General features: G+C 37.7%; 2 protein-coding genes across 10 annotated transcripts in view; one reads left to right on the forward strand and one right to left on the reverse strand.

Annotated features, from left to right (window-relative positions):
• The window catches only part of LOC109716512 (fatty-acid-binding protein 3, chloroplastic), a 31,747-nt gene extending 18,193 nt beyond the window's left edge, over positions 1 to 13,554 (forward strand). Inside the window, exons 3-6 of one of the 8 annotated variants that reach the window (XM_020242005.1) lie at positions 7,027 to 7,227; positions 7,299 to 7,513; positions 8,226 to 8,396; positions 11,870 to 12,322. In XM_020242005.1, the coding sequence (XP_020097594.1) occupies positions 7,027 to 7,227; positions 7,299 to 7,513; positions 8,226 to 8,384 (575 nt within the window). In that variant the 3' untranslated portion in view covers positions 8,385 to 8,396; positions 11,870 to 12,322. Of the gene's footprint in view, positions 1 to 7,026; positions 7,228 to 7,298; positions 7,514 to 8,225; positions 8,397 to 9,310; positions 9,330 to 10,272; positions 10,808 to 11,207; positions 11,542 to 11,581; positions 11,706 to 11,869; positions 12,323 to 13,154 lie in introns of those variants that run through there. The other 7 variants (XM_020242006.1, XM_020242004.1, XM_020242007.1 and 4 more) reach the window with 7 other exon arrangements.
• On the reverse strand, positions 858 to 12,856 carry LOC109716511 (receptor-like serine/threonine-protein kinase At1g78530). 2 transcript variants are annotated; one of them, XM_020242001.1, is made up of 6 exons: positions 12,654 to 12,856; positions 12,249 to 12,587; positions 11,908 to 12,162; positions 11,698 to 11,831; positions 1,992 to 2,193; positions 858 to 1,873 (listed from the first exon to the last, which is right to left on the reverse strand). In XM_020242001.1, the coding sequence occupies exons 1-6, from the start codon at positions 12,784 to 12,786 to the stop codon at positions 1,728 to 1,730; spliced, it is 1,209 nt and encodes a 402-aa protein (XP_020097590.1). In that variant the 5' UTR covers positions 12,787 to 12,856; the 3' UTR covers positions 858 to 1,727. The 2 variants fall into 2 exon arrangements, with proteins under 2 accessions (XP_020097590.1, XP_020097591.1); XM_020242002.1 differs by lacking the exons at positions 858 to 1,873; positions 1,992 to 2,193 and adding an exon at positions 9,751 to 10,137.

Here is a 14,288-nt window from a genome sequence, read left to right on the forward strand (position 1 = left end):
AAAGGGTGAAAACTCACCGAATGCGAAGAAAACTCTCTCGATCTCCAAATGGGAGTTAGAGTCCTTCCAAACCAACCTAAACCAAGATTCTAAACCAATCAATTAGGTTCTAGAAGTTACAAATTCAAAATCTCCAAAATAAATCCTAAGTTCCAATTCTAGGGTTCCAACAAATAAAATCCACTAAAATATGGATCAAAGAGGAGTTTAAACTTACTAACCTCTCCAAAGCACCAATTCAAGCTAGGAAATGAGCTAGGGTTGAAGATCAAACCTCAAGCAAGCTCCAATTCCAAAATCCAAGCTTCTCCCATGGAGGAAACCAACAAAAAGCAAGGAAAAGCAAGAGAGAGGAGATCAAAACATGTAATAATCCATAAAAAATGGAAATCAAACAAGTGGAGGAAGCCTCACCTTGTTTCTCCTCTGGTTAGGGCTCAAAAGAGCTCCTAAGGGGGCTGGGGTGTGTTATATAGGAGTTGCAACAAATGCCAAAACACCCCTCAACAAAAACAGCTTGCAGAGCAAAGTGTACCGGTACACGGGAAAGTGTACCGGTACACGGGAATACAAATCCTGCGCGACAGCAACCCGAGCCTCGGGTTGGCAGAAAATCCCACTTGTACCGGTACAACCATCGAGTTGTCACCGGTACACTTTCTATACCGGTACAACCATCGAGGTGTACCGGTACACTTTCCAGAAAACAGCAACCCGAGAGCAGCCTAAGTCCATCGCTTTGGTGACCTTAGCGCTACTTTAAATACTATAATTCTCGGGATATGAGCCATAGGTCGGAACACTGTCAACGACCTCCAGAATATCTGGAAAAACTCAGAACACTCAACAAACACTCGAACCTCGCAATTTGCAAAGGTCCAGTGTGTTACAGTACCGTTAGGCGATTTCAAACCCGATTTGTGGCGATAACACTTTTACTTCCAATAAGCACCTCTAGCCATCACAAGGCGTACGCCCAACTTTTTCACTTCACTTATGACGCTCATATGACACGCTGCAAGATTTGATAAAAATTAGCATTACCATTCGGATATCATATATAATACACAAATATTTAAGTACATCAAGTCAATCTGCAAATCAACGAACTTTTACACAGATAACAACACATTGAATCAAAAACAAATACATATACAACGAAAACAGTTTGAAAGAGTACAACTATATAACAGAGTTAGAAAACAATTACATCTACCAACATGATCTACCTACCAACATTCAAAGCAGAAAATCTCATCACAATTTCTAACATTAATATATGTTCCATAAAAGGCATAAATAAGCAAATATTACAAAGCATATGCATCTCATACATCATCATCTTAGAAATGTCAAATAACAATACAACCACTGCACTTAGTTATACCAAATAGCAATACAATTATCAAATTTATATAAAATTATGTTCTAGTGCTCCACAATTGGTTTGTAATACTAGCACGGAGATCCTCACCATTTTGGGAGTCATTAATTACTCCCACTAAATCGTATTCTCCACCTTCATTTTCAGCGTTCTGTTCATCTGGGTCCTCAGAAAAAATGTTATCATTTGCTTGGTGACGACGAATAAAGTTATGTATTATACAACATGCCATAGCAATCAAGCATTGAACTTTATACGGAAACGGTGTTGCTACATTAAGAATTTTGAAACGCTTCTTCAAAATTTCAAATGTTCTCTCGACCACATTTTTTAATTGAGCATGCTAGTGGTTATAAAAATCTCGTGGATTTCGATGAACGCGGGCCCGTGTGTTACCGTCAAATTTACTAATATGGTAACGCTCTTCTCTATAGGGTGCAAGAAATCTTTCTGTATTTGCGTATCCCGAGTCTACTAAGTAATACTTGCCTGCGAATAAAAATTACTAGTTATAAGTAAATAGGAATTATCAATAATATTGTTCATATATATTTTAATTAAAACGATAATTAATTAGCAACACTATCTTCGGAAACAATGAAACCACCTGTTTCGCACGCCCATCGAAGTACTCTCGTATCGGTAGCAGATCCTTCCCACCCTGTGCATACAAATAAAAAATTTAGATCAAATGACACTGCAGCCAGCATATTTTGTGAGGTAAACCCTTTTTGACATCGAAATGGTGCTTGTTTGCTCCTTCTGACCGCTACTGGAATATGTGTTCCGTCGATCGCACTAATAGCATTCTGCAGTTTTAAAGAAAAGATGAAAAACATTAGTAGTAACAAAATATTTTTATACACCAATGTATTATATATATAAGCGTGTTTGAAAGGATGGAAATTTGGATTATCCCGAATCCTTGGATACACGGCAGCATTACTTGATGGCAACATTATGTATTCATCTTTTAGTCTCACAATGCCACATACAACGTTGTTAAAATGTCTACTAATGGTTTTCCGGAATGTTGGAATGTTTCCGCCAAAATTCGGTTTGCCACGCCATGGCCTACGCCATATAGAAATATGGCTAACTGCTCGTCAGCGGTCATATTTCTTGTGCTACTTATCAACCCCCTCTCGACTAACGCATCGCGGAGTGCACTCATACGAAAGTGATGGTAGCAGCGTTCATGATGACCAGACAAAATATCATGCAACATTTGATGTTCGGTAAACGGCCGAGTTCGACACCTTTTTCTGGGAACTCTATTTGCAACTGGTTCAGATTCTAGCTCAAGTTGCATCATAGCCTCGAAAGATTCATCATCGTCATCTAATATTGTCATAACGGTGGCTATGGTTGCTGACGAAAAAATTGTTTTATATAGTGCGTTGGCCATTATTGTCTTTCAAAATCCAACTGTTGTAAATACTGAATAAATTAGCACAAAAATAACTACAGAAAAAATTAAGAAATACACACGAACATATAGCTATAGCAAGAGTTAATATAAATGGCGCAAACAGATAATAATGTTCCAAACAGCAAAAAAATATGCAAAGCTAAGACTAGAAAAAACATAAACCAAAGCATCATACAACATAATTTACTACCACAAGCAAGAAACTATGCAAAGCTAAGACTAGAGAAAACATAAACCAAAGCAACATACAACATAATTCACTACCACAAGCAATATAGGTCTAGAAACGACAAAGAACAACTACCAATACGCAAATGTCTAAAGCCCTGATGTAGATGCAGTATGTGGTTGCTTATTGCTGTGCTCTGGAGATCGAGCTCTTTTACCACCAGAGCTATGGCCAGAACCACTTGCACCGGTTGTGCGCAACACGGGAGGGTTTGGGGAGCGTGAGGTATTTGCGCCATCATCGTTAACATTTCTGGCGCACCCAGACGTCCCTGCTTCGAATGGACACGGTGAGATATTACATGCTGACATTCTAATGCCAGCAAGAGTATCATCCTCACCAGGGGATGACCCGGAGGAGCTTTCAATTGTATTAGCACAGCAGTTGTAAATGCATATCTTCCTGACGCAGTTATATTTTGGGTAAGAAAGTCAATGTCCTGATAGGCGAGAAAGGGTTTATCTCTACACCTGGCATACGTCGGATTCTCCTGAACAAATGATATTAACAATTTAATACTATCATATAATCTACAAGCCTTAATAACAAAGTAACGCAATTATATAAGCAAATGTATTTACCGCTATTACAGAATCCCAGATTCTTGCGTCACCTGGTGTGGGAATGTGCAAGTCAAAATTCCATCCCCACCCGCTCTTATTAGCAAGAGAATGGTACAAATTGAAAGTTTTTTTTTAAAACTTTAAATCGATTCTTCAATTGTTTCTTTGTTAGGTTCACATAGTTCCGACTGTTGAAATCAGTTACCATCCTCTTCCAAGCAATCGGAGTGAATGACCCATTTATGTAATTACCAAATGTATGTTCATCTCTCATTAGCCCCAACAATTGTGCATCCAACATGTTGCTCCAATTTTGACTCATTGTTCTTGTATCAATACGAATACCACCGCTAACCTCATTAGGTGAGACATCTGCCAACCCACCTTGCTTCTGTTTGGACTTAGAAACTTTCTTGAAGGGACGCATCTGTAGTTTATAATTAACGAGTGCATGATGGCTGCATGAATATGAGTTAAATACACAGTATCATTTACAAAAGATTGCAATAGCCAGGCAACGTAATCGCGAAGTTAGGAAATGTATTATCATTGCGTAGAAAAAAGTAATGCAAGAGTTATGTTCCACTACCAAGTATAGTGTATAAAGGCTACAAGGCTATAGTAAAAGCAAGCATAAATTAGATGTTTCATTATATATCTGTCTCCTATGTACAAATGCATGTTCTTCCAAATAAGGTTTAGATGGTTCGTTCCCACAAAAGGCTCAAGCGGTTTCCAACTAACATGGGGTTGCTTTGATTTTTCAATCGATGCCATCCATCTAATCTTAATTAGAACCGTCATCATCGCTGAACCACAACTTTCCAAGTAGTATATCTCTCCCTCAGTTTTTCTACAATTCTTGATCATGACATCCGAGAGTATGAATAACATGGCGATTTCATATAGCAATGAGAATATGCGCAAGTATTATCAGATACCGATATTCAACATGCGGCAGAATATGCAAAAGTATGATCAGATCTACCAATATGCATCATCTTCGTTATACCAACCAGCATGCAAATTCGTTTGGTTTATTTCAGCGGCATTGGATAAATAGAAAAGTTAGGGGCAATGTAACCTGTCTATAGCAAATATACCAAGCTCAAGGATGTCCACAGGCAAGCACAGAGATACTTGCGCCTTCACAAAATAATCTGAACCCCAAAACAGGGATCGGCCAAAGCAAACTGCGGGGACGAACAGTGGCGGTGTACAAAAAACCCGCAGTTGGCAAGATGTCAACTGAAGGCCTCGATTGGCAGCACGAAGCTGCTCCGACGGCAACGATCGTGCGTGAGAAGGCCGGCACAGTTCACAGGTGAAAAAAACCTGAAAACCAAGAATCAACAAGCAAATCGCAGGTTAAGGCCGGCACAGATCGCAGGTGAAGAAAACCCCAAAACAAAGAATCAACAACCAAATCGCAGGTGAAGGCCGGCACAGATCGAGCATGAGAAGCTAGATCCGGAAGCGTGGGTTTCGCAGAAGCGACGAGGAAGAAGTAGCAAGGGGTTTGGCCGGATGCGAGGCACTTACGACCAACGCCGACGAGGAGGGGAGGTGAGGTGACGACGAAGCCCTTTTTAAAATCCAACGCCGTTGGCTTCAAGCAAAGATGAATCGCATTGGCCGGAGGTGTGATTTCCTATGAGGAAATCGGGGGTAGAAGAAATCGGGGGAAAAGGAAGGTGAGGATGATCCGATTTGTGAGAGGAAATCGGAGGAAGGGAGGAAACCACTGTAGTTACGCAAGGGTTTGGTCGGAGAAGAGCTACAGTGCTCCAGCTATGATGCGGAGCTAAGGCGAAAAACCGGGGGGGTAGGGGGTGGGGGGTGGGGTTAACAAACCCCACTTATCCCCTCTAACCCGGTCTGGGGTGGGGTTTGTTAACCCCACCCCATTAGGCCCCTGTTTGGGAATAAACAGGGGGTTAAGGGGTTATTCCACCCCTTAACCCCCAACCAAACAGGGGTTAGAGAATAATGGTTCTTTCACATTATTTTTCATAGTTTTAGAGCCAAAAACTCTCTAGGGTAAGATCAACGATCCGCCATCTTCTTCTCTTCCCTGCTGTTGTTGCTAACATTTGATTATTCTTTTTCTTCCCTCTCTTCTCTGTGTTGAAGATCTCCTATCTCTCCTCTGTTACTTTACCCACAGCTACAATACCTCCACTACAGTACTGCTGCTACAGTAATATCAACCTGCTTCAACTGTCATGGTGGCAAACATCTCATCTTCTCTTCCAGTTGTTAACATCAATGTCCTAATTCTTATCAAACTTACGGATAGCACTATCTTGTTTGGAAACAAGTGTTGGAGAGTTTTGGAGTAACATCTCACATGGATGGCACTGAGATCATTCCTTCTCAATTCATTGAGGTGACAGACAAGAAGACTGAACCGAATCCAGCATATTCCACTTGGAAAAAGGTGGATACCACAATTTTGTCTTGGATTAATGCCACACTTATTGAGGTGTGCAGGTTTCACGCAAAAGAAACTAGCTATGGAAAAAAGATAGAACGAGAGCTCGGCTGTTGTGCGAATGGGGTAACAGAAAACAATATAGTGAAGGTAGAAGTGCGTTGCTCAGCTGGAATGCCCCATGCTGGAAAGTAATACCTATAATAGAACATAGACCACAGCTAGATGAGGATGGAGACTACAAGCTGGATATTGATGACCCTAGCTAAGAGACAAACACAACTAGTTAACTAAATTAGAATTTCTCAACAGCATCTGAAATTGCAACTATAAGGTGAACTCTATATAAAAATTCTATTATCCAACATCATCCTAAGTTAAGGACTACAGACTATTAACTAATGATCAAATTAAGACTTATCCTATTTCACACATAACACAATACAATACAATGCTATAAAGTTAGGGTTATCTTCATATCCCTGGCCTCTCCCTTCCATCCAAATAGGTGTTGATCAATTCCACTTTCCTACTAAGTGACTACGAATTGCAGCACTTTGCCACCTAGTTTAACACAATGTTAGTAGCAGGTCCTTACAAACCAAAAAGCAACCAGAAGGGGGCAAAGTGGAATTGAATTATACTCCATGAAATGTTTCTGATGTTTTACTAGAAAGTAATAATGCCACTTGTCAAAGTCATGGGGAGATGTCATGTTAGAGAAGATGGCGCTAAGGAACAAAAGAATCTGAACAGTAAGTGAGAAACAAAACAAAGCTCTACAGGTAATAACCCCCCACCCCCCCAAAAAAAAGAAAAACACACACACCTTTCACGCTTGCAGCACCCACACTCAAAAGAGCATGACCACATCAGGTCATAGGTCATGAGACATCTGTCGTAAAGCATTGATTGATTCATAGATATGATGCTTACTTTTATCATTTAATAAGTACCTATGTCGCTTATATCTACTATTCGTAGATCTGATGCTTACTTTCATCATTACAACATGTACCTATGTCCTAGGCTACAGAGAAAAAGTCTTTGCCATTATTGGTGTCAAGGTCTATGCTGCTGCATTTTATGTGGGATCTTCTGTTACAGAAAACTTACATTCCTGGAATGGAAAATCAGCAGCTGATATTCTAGAGGCTTCTTCAGTGTTCACTTTCCTGTACCAAGGTATTGATTAAGATGATTTAGATATTTATGGAAAGAGAAATATCATCTAATAATGTAAGTATGATGTACAGCACCCTTGGAGAAGTCACTGAACATTGTACTTGTAAGAGACGTCGATGGCAAGACATTTTGGAATGCCTTGGATGATCTTATAACCCCCAGAATTAAAAGTCCAACAGCTATTGATAACTCTTCTCTATCAACATTCCGTAACACCTTTCAAGGGCGTGATCTCAAACAAGGAACATCTATAATTTTAACTTGGTTGGAGCCAACTAAAATGCTGGTATGCAATGTTGTTGGATATCATCATTTATTTATTTTCCTTCGCATGAACTCAAACAAGTCATATTATTTGTTTGTTTTTCCTTTATGTGAGTATAATCAGTTTGATTTGTTTTGTGGTGGACTATGTAATGCGGTGGCCTATTGAATATCAATGTTACAGAGATATTGATACAGGATACTGATAAGATATGATGCGGATATGGCGGTTTGACAAACTCTAAAAATCTTAGGATACGATTTTAGGGGATACAATAATAAAAAATTATTTTTTAATACATATTATTGTTATATATTATAATAGACATTAAAAGAAGTTTAGAATATTTGGATGATTAGTTAATGTAAAGCAATAAACTAACTTGTGTAAAGATATGAGCACAGTTAACTTTTATTCATCAAGTAACAGAAATAATCAGACCAATTGTGATCTTTTAGTTTCTATTAATCACGAATTTGTGGAGTTGTAATCTTATTGCCCCCTATCTCGCAAGTATACTTAGTGTATCCGTCGTGTATCCATCAAGTATCCGATAATTTTCTAACTTTTCAAAAATGGCGGATACTTCTATAAAGTATCCGACACGTATCGGACATGTATTGTGCGAGTATTGGTGTCTGATACATATCTGATACGATACGACTAGCAAAATGTAGTATCTGTGCATCATAGTTGAATATGCATTTATTTTATTTTTCTTTCGTAAATACAGATTTCCATCTCAAGTGATGGGGTGCCTTCTAATGTTGATGCTGAAATCACCTCAGCAAATGTCAACTTAGCTCTTTATGATGGCTTTTTTGGAAATTCTCCTGTTTCTCCTACTCTGAAAGCCTCGGCTGCTCATGGACTGCAGATGGTTCTCAGATAGAGCCAAAATCAAGTAGGCTTATTTTCCTTGTTCTATGTTTTGTCTACATCTAAAACATGCTTTTAAGATCTTTATGTGGCCTTTTTTGATCTCAATAATCTCTTAAAACTAAACATTTCTAGTGAGGCTACAGAGTAACCTGTGATACTATTCTGAGGCACACTTAATTACATTGTAGATAGTAATTCTTTTATCGTAATCAACTATAGGTATTTGCTAGAGTAAGTTCGCAAGTCATTATTCATTTTTCTTGATATTTTTAAGCACATTCATACGCCCTAGTCACTATCAAGCACATTGGAACCTGCAGTGTTGCCTTTGATCCTTTTTTTTTTGGACAGAATTAAGGCTGTTTGTGGGATCATTTGTCAATGTTACAGTTTTTACAGAGAACATAAGATTAAAATTGTTAGTTTTTACTTTTTTCATTGTTTCTAAGACCAAAACAAACATAGTTGTTAAAATTGTCAATTACAATTTCCAGTTTGTTCCTTCCCCCCCCCCTCCCCAACACACACACACAACCCAAATGTAACGGATGAATAGTCCTTTATATGCTACAACTTTTATTATAAGCTCTCGCAATTTTGTTTTTAATCTTAATGTTTCTGGTAGAATTAGTTTAACTATGGGTTCATTCCCCAGTTGGAGAACAAACATATCCTATTACACTTATTTGGGACCTCATTTATGCCAACACCTCAATAAAATATTAAAGAATTTAGAATTTAACTAGTACACTTCTGCCCTTATGAAAATTTAAGGCTCGGGATCAGCAGTGTTGCCTTTGATTCTTTTTGATTGAATGGAATGAAGGCTGTTTATGGCATCATTTGTCGACACATATCAGAAGAGAACTTGAGATAAAGATATGTTAGCCAAATTAGACACATTAAAATGATTTTTTTTTTTTTTTTTTTTTTTAGAACCAGCAGAACCCCAAATTTGTTTCTGCCACTACAAATTCCTGTCATGGACAAGCCACGTGAAATTCAGGATCCTATTGCCAACTTCTGAATATAAATTGACTTTCTAGGTGATTAAAACTTGTAAATCATCATGTCCTTTCACATTATGCTCTGCATCATTGTTCGGGAAATCATCCGGTCAACATAACAGTAGACTATTTATTGGTGCCCTGGAGGAACTCTTTACTTTTTGATATTTAGCATTTGATAAAATGTGTATTACTCAAAATAACTTAAAAACTGTATAACGTAAAGTAATTACCTCAATTAAATTCATAGTGGTACTGTAGTGTTATACCGAGCATAGCTATGTTTTCATGCATGTTAGACCTGGCAATAGATATTTCTTCTTTTTATCTTGAAAGCCCATATTACTGTGGAATCCATAATGACATCAACTTTTGCGGAGACTATTGATGTATAATAGTACATTTAGGTAGTCTTATCAGTGTTTATTTTCTTATTTCATGATGAATCTAATGAAATTTGGCTGTGACTGAAAACACCGACTAGTACATTAGGCAACATGAGTTGGCAGTTCACTATATGTAATGAACTGACACCTTGCATGGAAAAAGGCAACACTACCAAAACCCATATAGGCTTATCGCTCTTGTTTACTCAAGCATCTTGAGAACCTCTGCCATTGTTGCTCTCTTGGAGGGATCTGATTCTAGGCATTTTTCTGCAACATTGAACACTTTCTTAACCTCTTCAAGAGGAAAACACTCCAAGGCATCATCAATTGCATGTTCTTCCCTTGTTCCTTCTACAATTTCTTTCACCTGCCACACCACATGTTTTGTAAAAGTTAAGATGTCATCTGACAATTATCAAAATATGGGTTGATTGCACCATCGGCCCCTAACCTTTATCCTGATTGTCACTTTGATACGCAGCCTTTTACTTTTTGCAATTAGGTCCCTAAGGTCTATTCGCTCCAATCAAGTCTCTTCATGAAAAGGCCCATAGACTCAGACAAAAATTGCCATGTCTCAAAGCTCGCTGTTGATGTGGTGAGCAGGTTTGATGCTAACACGGAAATTTCCATCAGAGCAAAGGGACTTTTTGACTGATGTGACTTGATTGAAACAACTAATAGATCAGAGAACCCACTTTTAAGAATCATAATTTTTGGGCCCAAAATGGAAACTCAGGTGAAGGATGGAGAACAGTGATGTAATTAACCTTCAAAACATGAAACTGGGAGAAAGAAAAACATCTTCATTGATATTCATTATTACTGACAAATTAAATATAACTAATAAATATTTCATTGTGATAGTAGAATTCATGAGATTGAATTTATACTGGTAATCAGGGCTAAGAAAAACTAGCAGAAATGTTTGTTGTATGAAGAAATACAATTTATTTTATCCTATTGAGCTCATCTATGACTAGTGTAATAGGGCAACTATAAGCTTTCTCAAAGCCAAGGCAACAGTTTTGTGTGCACATTGCTTGATTAGCTGAACTGTGATTATGTTGATTGTGAACATTAACAGAAATTGATTCTGATATTTAAGACAAGTGATTGGCTGGTAATAGCATTCCATTTAGTCGTTATCTAGATTGAAAAAATAAAAAGAACTATCGAAATTATTGGGTAATATATATTTGAAGATTCCAATTCAATGCATCAAATTTCATACAAAAAAAAATCGGAGAAAATGTTGTCATGCATAAAAGATGACGAGTTTTCTAACTTTGACATGGCTATTTTGTGGTCTACGCTAATTAAAATCTGCATAATCTGAATGATTCAACATCTCTAAAGCACAGATTGTAGCATACTACTATTGTTACATAAAATGTTTGAAATGATCTACTGTTTAATTGATTTGACAACATACAGGAAGACCCCAGCAGAAAATAGTAACATATTGAGGAACGTGGATAGTTATCACCTCAAGATAAGAACATAATCTTCTAAGGATATATTGGGAAGATCCTGTCAGAACATTAATAGCATTTATCGTTGCAAAGTTGGCCTGAAAATATAACTAATCTGTAGCTCAGAGCGCATAACTGAACCTAAATGAAGTAACGAAGCAAAGGATTGTTTTGCTCTTTCTTGGTGTTGGTTTGGCATGATTTGTTGTGAATCCAGTTTGTAATATTGAACACTTGATGAAACTGTCAAATGCTTCGTTCTTTACAGAGATTGATTGTGAAAATTAAGGGTGATATCTTGTAGCTTATTTATTTCTTTTCTAATTTCATGTGTAGGAAGTAACAGGACCTGGATGTCATAATGGTTTTAGTTGAATTTCGAGAACATTTAGAAACTGATTAGAGAATGATATAAATATGATTGCATTGAGCTTAATGGATGGGAAAGTTACCCAGGTTACTAGCTTGGTGCCATTTTCGATAAATGATTCATCTGTTGGTCTTTTACCAGTAAGTAGTTCAAGCAAGACCACGCCAAAGCTATAAACATCCCCTTTTGTCGTTGCTTTGCCCGTATCGAAGTACTCTGTCAATAATAACAATAAGATTGTAATATCTCAACAGAGAGTGGACCAAAATGTTTTTATGATCATGCACTGCACCTGGAGCAAGATATCCGAAAGTCCCCGCAACAACCGTTGAGACGTGACTCTGGTTGGCTTCCATGAGGGTCGCCAATCCAAAATCAGACACCCTTGCTTCCATGTTTTGATCCAGCAGTATGTTGCTTGACTTGATATCCCTATGGATTATACGTGGAATACAATCATGATGAAGATACGATAAACCCCGTGCTGCACCTACTGCTATTTTATATCTTGTTGCCCAATCCAACGTTTCTTGTTTGCTTGATTTGCCTGTATTAGTAGGTGTCAGAACTTGAACTTAACTGGTATCTTATAAATAACATAGTTTAGATGGTACATCATGGCCACATCAGTACCATGAAGTAATGTATCCAAACTTCCATTGGGCATTAGCTCATAAATGAGAAGATTAAACTGAGGTGCTATATAATATCCATGGAGAGGGACAATGTTCCTGTGCTTTATGTCACCCATTGCATTCAGCTCTCTTTCGAATCCACGATCTCTTTCGCAGTTTCCTTTGTTCAGTTTCTTCACAGCAAATGTTGTAGTATCGTTTATCATCAACCGGTACACAGTGCCGTAACCACCAGAACCAAGGATGTCCTTGTTTGATAACTTCATGGTTTTCCTCATTAAAAATTTAGCACAAAGAGATTGCGTCGTGGTGGAACGAAACATTACCATCTTCCCACCTGTTGCAAGTGATGTCAGTTTGCTCTGTTTTATCTATATATCTGAAATCAAAAGGATACTTTTACCTGATAAACTATTTTCAATGATTCGGCGCTTTCTTGCCCACTTTTTGTAGAGGAGGCATGAAATGACAATCTTTGATATGACGAATGCTACACAGCAAATCGTAATGTAGAGCACCATAGTTGGCCTCTTCATATTTCAATTCTGCAACTCTGTGGGTTCACAATTCAGAGACATCTACACTATCAGAATCTTCTTGAATACAAACAAGTTACTATTCTTTTGTTTTTCTGCATAACTCTGCTTCTAATTGCATCGAAGCTTATAGATTTAGTTCATATGTAGAAACCTTAGAACACAATATGGAAACAGAAGAGAAATGTCTCATACAACACATTGCCTATTCCTACTATTGAATCATGAAATGAGCTTTAGAACACTTAAATGGGCCGCTGATCGCAGCGCGGATCTACTGTTCTTATGTTTGATCAGCAACTATGCAGTTCAACTACTACTCAAAGCAACACATTACAAACTTATATTTATTACTTGTTATCGATCAGGGAGGAGGCTTACCACAAGGAGGACAACCGGAGCTGCGGATCCCTGTGAGAAGCTGCAAATGATATTCCTCAAGAAAAGAGATCAGATCAGCTGAGTGAGAGAGAGAAGAAGAGTTGGAAGATTGAGAGTAAGCTTTTGTTTGTGCATGGACTATGGAGTGGCCAAAACAGGTGACAGGCTAGTACGTTTCCCATTTTATGGGCGTAGATGGGCATTAAATTTTGACAAGTGTCCGTGATGAGATGGTAGGTGTAAAAAGGCAAGGAGCCCAACCAATCAAACTGGTTGAATCATGTGAAGGCTTGACCTGGAACACTTGCCTTTCTCTATCTCGGCCACCTAATCACGTTTTGTCGCCAATATTTCCATTTTTTTCCAATACTACCTGTACGTCGTTTTNGCTTGACCTGGAACACTTGCCTTTCTCTATCTCGGCCACCTAATCACGTTTTGTCGCCAATATTTCCATTTTTTTCCAATACTACCTGTACGTCGTTTTTACACATGTTCTATTACTGCCATTTCTTGGAAGCAGGAATAGGCAGTTATTGATGGGGATGTCAATGGTCGATTTCGGACCTGAGCGGCTCTTATAGAACTCAAAACAGAACCCCAAAACAAAAAAAAAAAAAAAATAAAATCCACGTNTATATCCCTGTCGTAAAAATTCGTTCGAAAAATTTAGTTAATTATAGGTTAAATACATAATTTTGATTATTTTTTGACATTTTTATCTCTTTTATATTATATTGTTATGATTTTTAGAGCCACATAGACAAAATTGAAAATAAAACTGTTCTCTTATAGTTCTCTAACGACAATAAACTAAAGGAACATATTTAAAAATATTAGAACTTTTATAGGGACAACATATGAAAGTTGAATTTTGTTGGGATATATTTGACGTTTACTATATTTGCAGGAATCTGTATTAAAATTAATCCAATTATTTAATATGTATTTATGATTAATATAAATATTTAATTAAGCATATATATATATGGTGTGTGTAGAGTTATTATGCTATCGGAAGTATAGAGGATCTGATGCTTCCAACTTTTTGACCATTGGATAAAAAATTATACGGTTGAGATGATTGCGGTCCCCCTAGGGTTGAGTAGTACCCCTAGGAT

The sequence above is a fragment of the Ananas comosus genome, linkage group 10 (genome assembly GCF_001540865.1).
Source record: "Ananas comosus cultivar F153 linkage group 10, ASM154086v1, whole genome shotgun sequence".
In the NCBI taxonomy this organism is placed as follows: domain Eukaryota; kingdom Viridiplantae; phylum Streptophyta; class Magnoliopsida; order Poales; family Bromeliaceae; genus Ananas; species Ananas comosus.